The sequence below is a fragment of the Oncorhynchus gorbuscha genome, linkage group LG06, assembly GCF_021184085.1.
Source record: "Oncorhynchus gorbuscha isolate QuinsamMale2020 ecotype Even-year linkage group LG06, OgorEven_v1.0, whole genome shotgun sequence".
Taxonomy (NCBI): domain Eukaryota; kingdom Metazoa; phylum Chordata; class Actinopteri; order Salmoniformes; family Salmonidae; genus Oncorhynchus; species Oncorhynchus gorbuscha.
Genome location: NC_060178.1, coordinates 95,413,204 through 95,419,203, shown reverse-complemented (window position 1 = coordinate 95,419,203; position 6,000 = coordinate 95,413,204). Strand labels below are relative to the sequence as shown.

General features: G+C 41.4%; 1 protein-coding gene across 1 annotated transcript; it reads left to right on the top strand.

The window, feature by feature from the left end:
• The first annotated feature begins 420 nt into the window (after positions 1–420).
• Positions 421–4,819, top strand: LOC124037320 (60S ribosomal protein L38). Its single transcript, XM_046352034.1, has 5 exons — positions 421–491; positions 685–711; positions 1,421–1,481; positions 1,697–1,819; positions 4,747–4,819. The coding sequence occupies exons 2-5, from the start codon at positions 709–711 to the stop codon at positions 4,770–4,772; spliced, it is 213 nt and encodes a 70-aa protein (XP_046207990.1). The 5' UTR covers positions 421–491; positions 685–708; the 3' UTR covers positions 4,773–4,819.
• The last annotated feature ends 1,181 nt before the right edge of the window (positions 4,820–6,000 follow it).

The following is a 6,000-nucleotide window of genomic DNA, read 5'->3' as shown; positions in this document are numbered from 1 at the left end:
ATCCAGGCTAAAAGCGGCTAGTGTCTGAGCTAAAGGTAAAGCCCGCTAGCAGTGGTTAACAATGACTAAATAGAAGAAAAATATATAAATAGCTAGTAGCTAATTAGCTGGTTAGCATATGATGGAGGTTCTAGCTATAAGGTCAAAAAAATAGTAGATCCGTATCACATTGGGTGAGACTGGTTGCCGAAAGGTATATTTAATTTAAAAATGGAAAAAGAGATTGAAATATATTTTTAAAAAGGACGAATAAAAACAAATGTACAGGGACAATGACAAACACGTCTGCACTGCTACGCCATGTTGGATCAGGAGTTTGCAAATTGGTTATTGTTTCTGGGAAAATAAAAAGTAAATGTTTAAGTAATGATAAATGAGTGAAGAGAAAGTCGTTCATCTTACATTTGTCCTCCATGGTATGCCGTAGCTTGACCTATACATTTTACGTCAGCGGAAGTTCCATCCTCTTCGTCCCCTCTCTTGCAGGCTGTGTGAGTTGAATATTTTTTCCATACATTTATAATCATCCTCCATCCTTCTTATAACTGCATAATATGCCCCCCAAATTATTAAAGAATGATCTTACAAAGATGTATCCATATAATATACCAAGTTTTAGTTTTGCGTTGCTTGTTCTACTGGAATTATCTGCATTCTGACCCATGTTTTTCTACGGTCTTTCAGGCTTCAGTCCGCTGACACGGCAAGATGGTGAGGACCATTTTCTTAGAATTTTAATTACATGGCTAACTGTTCATGGCAGACTTTTGTTTAGTAAGCTTAGTGTTAGCTATTTCGGTGCGACGTTGGTATCTGTTTACCTGGTTGTTACCTGTGCAACTAGTTAGCCAGCATTATCTAGCCGAGTAGGCTACTAGTTAGTACAGGCCAATTCTGGTACGGCCTAGTAATGCTGCGGTGGTTGGCTACCGCCAGTACACGAGTTGCTAGCTAACTTAAACTGATGTTGTGTAGCTATTTCGTTAGTAACTGAAATGTCAACGAGTCGAGTGGTGATAGCTGCCTTTCACTGTAACTATGTTACAACTGTCATCGTGGGTTGTAACGAGCTAACTAGTGAACGTTAGCTAGCTAATGTTAGCCTGGATAACCAGCATGTCTTAGCAAGTTGTCCAACCATCACAGGCTGTCTCGTGCTTGTGATGCATTTACACGCTTGCCAGAATAAAGGTGGACCTAGTGCTAAGTTCCGATATTACCAGAATCTTTAGTTCCACCGGTCCACTGACAATCCTCAGATTACTTTCATTTAGTTGGCCATCTAGCCAAGAGAATAATAACAAGCTATGTCAGCGATGAGGCTATAAAGTCATGCCATTTTAGCTAAGCTATTTGCATTGAGTTAACCCCTGTGGTTGTTGCAGAACATTGTACTTATTATTTACCTGTTGTATTTCAGCCACGAAAAATCGAAGAAATAAAAGATTTCTTGCTTACAGCAAGGAGGAAGGATGCCAAGTGTAAGTATTACATTGTTGCCCACATGCTCTGCTCATCTGACACTTTCTGACTATTGAATCAAGTATTGTGCAGTAGTCAGTACACTCAAAATGTGGAGTTTTGTTAACACTTATGTCTTTATCATTTCTGCACCCACATAGGATTCTGTTTGGGAACGCTGACTGCGAACCATAGTGTTGAATGTATAGATTGCTTCTTGTTTATTATCCCACAGCCGTAAAGATCAAGAAGAACAAGGACAATGTCAAGTTCAAGGTGCGTTGCAGCCGGTACCTGTACACCCTCGTCATCACAGACAAGGAGAAGGCAGAGAAGCTGAAACAGTCCCTGCCCCCAGGTAAGATGCTCAACTTTCATCACATGGAATGTGGCATGTTGTGGTTAATTGGGTTGGTAATTGGCACAAGGAGTCTGAAATCTGTTTTATAGGGCCGTCTTGTTTAATCCTGAAGTCTGGTGACAATGTCCAGTCTATAAAGATGTTATTTTGTCCGTGGTTACAAATTGAACATAATGAAGTAATCTGATCTAATACTATGCAAGTTGTCCAAACACCACATGTTTGGTGCTTGTGGTGCATTTGCACACTTGCAAGGAGAGTAAGGATAGACCTAATGCTTAGTTTCAACTTCCTCGGAAATTGAGTTCCACCTGGTGCATGGACGTATGTTCCTTAATGCTTTGAGCTGTCTGGGAATATTGGTGGCCAAACTTTTCTTTTATCTGATAGAAAAACGCAGCTTGTTTCCATTGCCGCTGAAGATTCTAAAGTGAAACTGACGCCGTTTTAACTATTTTGGAAGATATGAAACAGACAATCATATCTGTTAAAAATATAAAATTCCCAGCTTATGCTACAAAACTCTATAAGAGGTTTTAAAAATAGGTTATATTTGACTCAACAGTCCATGACGTACACTAAGGAATTGTTGGCAGAATAGGTAGTTGCAGTTCAATGTATGATTTAATATAACTCAACAATACTTTTTGGACAACCAAGAAAAGTATTGTTCTCGGTTGTTTAAAAAAAAAAATATCTTCTTTATTTAACTAGGTAGGCCAGTTGAAACCTACCTACTATTTTTACTTTGCACATTCTTACATTTACATTACATTTAAGTCATTTAGCAGACGCTCTTATCCAGAGCGACTTACAAATTGGTGCAATCACCTTATGACATCCAGTGGGACAGTCACTTAACAATAGTGCATCTAAAACTTAGGGGGGGTGGGGTGAGAGGGATTACTTAACCTATCCTAGGTATTCCTTAAAGAGGTGGGGTTTCAGGTGTCTCCGGAAGGTGGTGATTGACTCCGCTGTCCTGGCGTCGTGAGGGAGTTTGTTCCACCATTGGGGGGGCCAGGGCAGCGAACAGTTTTGACTGGGCTGAGCGGGAGCTGTACTTCCTCAGTGGTAGGGAGGCGAGCAGGCCAGAGGTGGATGAACGCAGTGCCCTTGTTTGGGTGTAGGGCCTGATCAGAGCCTGGAGGTACTGAGGTGCCGTTCCCCTCACAGCTCCGTAGGCAAGCACCATGGTCTTGTAGCGGATGCGAGCTTCAACTGGAAGCCAGTGGAGAGAACGGAGGAGCGGGGTGACGTGAGAGAACTTGGGAAGGTTGAACACCAGACGGGCTGCGGCGTTCTGGATGAGTTGAAGGGGTTTAATGGCACAGGCAGGGAGCCCAGCCAACAGCGAGTTGCAGTAATCCAGACGGGAGATGACAAGTGCCTGGATTAGGACCTGCGCCGCTTCCTGTGTGAGGCAGGGTCGTACTCTGCGGATGTTGTAGAGCATGAACCTACAGGAACGGGCCACCGCCTTGATGTTAGTTGAGAACGACAGGGTGTTGTCCAGGATCACGCCAAGGTTCTTGGCGCTCTGGGAGGAGGACACAATGGAGTTGTCAACCGTGATGGCGAGATCATGGAACGGGCAGTCCTTCCCCGGGAGGAAGAGCAGCTCCGTCTTGCCGAGGTTCAGCTTGAGGTGGTGATCCGTCATCCACACTGATATGTCTGCCAGACATGCAGAGATGCGATTCGCCACCTGGTCATCAGAAGGGGGAAAGGAGAAGATTAATTGTGTGTCGTCTGCATAGCAATGATAAGAGAGACCATGTGAGGTTATGACAGAGCCAAGTGACTTGGTGTATAGCGAGAATAGGAGAGGGCCAAGAACAGAGCCCATTGCAAAACTACCATTCCAGTGTTTTACTTGCTATATTGTATTTACTTTGCCACCATGGCCTTTTTTGCCTTTACCTCCCTTCTCACATCTTATATAGACTTGTTTATACAGTATTATTGACTGTATGTTTGTTTTACTCCATGTGTAACTCTGTGTCGTTGTATCTGTCAAACTGCTTTGCTTGATCTTGGCCAGGTCGCAATTGTAAATGAGAACTTGTTCTCAACTTGCCTACCTGGTTAAATAAAGGTGAAATAAATAAAAACACATTCTCATTTACAACTGCGACCTGACCAAGATCAAGCAAAGCAGTGCGACACAGAGTTACACGTGGAATAAACAAACGTACAGTCAATAACACAATAGAAAAAAAGTGTATATACAGTGTGCAAATGGTGTTAGGTAAAGCAATAAATAGGCCATAGTAGCAAAGTAATTACAATTTAGCAAATTAACACTGGTGTGATAGATGATGATGTGCAAGTGGAAATACTGGTGTGCAAAAAAAGTAAATAAAAATAAAGTAAATAACTGCTAGCAAACACAGTCCAGTGCAAAGTGAATAATAGCAGGTCTGTGGCAAATTTCTTGTTTTCGTGAAGGCCTACTGTAGCTCTGATTGGCTATGGTGCACTGGTCCGCGTAGACTCTGTTTCTATTTACTGCATTGTCTATTAGTGGTTCAAAGACATTGCTGCTGCTTTCCCATTCTATGTTGCGAAATCATTTTTGCCTTAGTATATGTTATTCCCAATCTTTTTAACTTGACCATATCTAAGTGGTTGCTTGTCAGAAAATGTTTTAAAGTGTCATTCTTCCTGGGGGTGTATATGAACAGATTTGAATAATAAATTGCTCTTATCCAGAGCAGTCTGCCTTGCTCAAGGACATAAAAACAGATGTTTCCCAAAACCTGCTCAGTGATTTGAACAAGCAAATTTCTCTTGTCTTCCTACCGCCAGTACCATTTCTAATAATGTCGATCTATCAAGTTTGTGGCTTGGTCACTCAAAGCATATTTTGTGAATGAGCATGATTCATGTAATTAGTTTCTAACCATCTCATCTCTTTTCAGGTCTGGCTGTGAAGGAGCTCAAGTAGAGGACTATCTTTGTGTACAGTAAATTGTAATAAAAAGAGAAACCATTTTTCTTTGTCATGCCTGTTATGTTGTTCCACTACAGTAAATTATCTATATTCATGTATAACATGTTTAGTGGTTCTATTTTGGAAGAAGGCAAAAACAAATATCTGCCAAATGAAGTGACTGGATTATCTAAGAGCTAGTTTCCCAGACAGATTAAACCTGGTCCTCAGATTTAAAGACTTCCTCCAATGATTTTTTTGTTTGTACTTGTCCAATTGCAGTGGTATCCCAAGTATAAATACAATGTACACTGAAGGGTAAAAAAAGTTTTCTATTTGGTGTTTTTTATACAACTGCAAACTTTGAGAAGTTGGGCATTCAAGAGTTGGTTTGGTTGGAAGCCTTGATGTCATCGGCCTCCCCATTGCTTGAGGAGCACTAGAGAACAGAAGAGGGAAGGCCCACCCCCACTGGGGCTGTCATGACTTGCATGGATCACCTGTTGATGTTTAATGATGTGACGAAGAGACTGCTGCTTTTGAAGATTCACCATTGAGGATGCTTAGTCCAGGACTAGGCTTACTCATTGACTGGGAAACTGGCCCTAGACAAATTTGACAAGTTATCTGTAGTGGGGGCAAATCAGTTACTACACAGGCTCTCTTCTAATACTCAAATGATGTAACCACATCTAAATTGTTTGGGGTGGTGACTACTAAGGTGGTAACATTACTTAATATAATAATAATAATATATGCCATTTAGCAGACGCTTTTCCAATCACTTATAGCCCTGTGCTTACTTCATGGACTGGTGGATTTAAATACAAATATGCTCCTGAAAGTGGCAAGGTGAAGAACATGCCATTATTACAGATGCAGTACTATTGCTTTACCCACACTACCATTTAATGGATTTGGGGCAGGAATTATGTTTATAGACTTAGTGAACAATCTGGTGGTTATGACTAATTGAAAGGTGTGGATGGTAAAGTTTCTTTTGGCATAGTTAGCTGAAGCCTGCACAGTAAGTTGTGAACAGCGCTCTGATCAATTCGCTATGAACTCAAATAGGCCTAAGGACCGTACCAGGGTAGCCTAGTGAGAGTGTTGGACTAGTAACCTGAAGGTTGCAAGTTCAAATCCCCGAGCTGACAAGGTACAAATCTGTCGTTCTACCCCTGTTCCTAGGCCGTCATTGAAAATAAGAATTTGTTCTTAACTGACTTGCCTAGTTAACTAA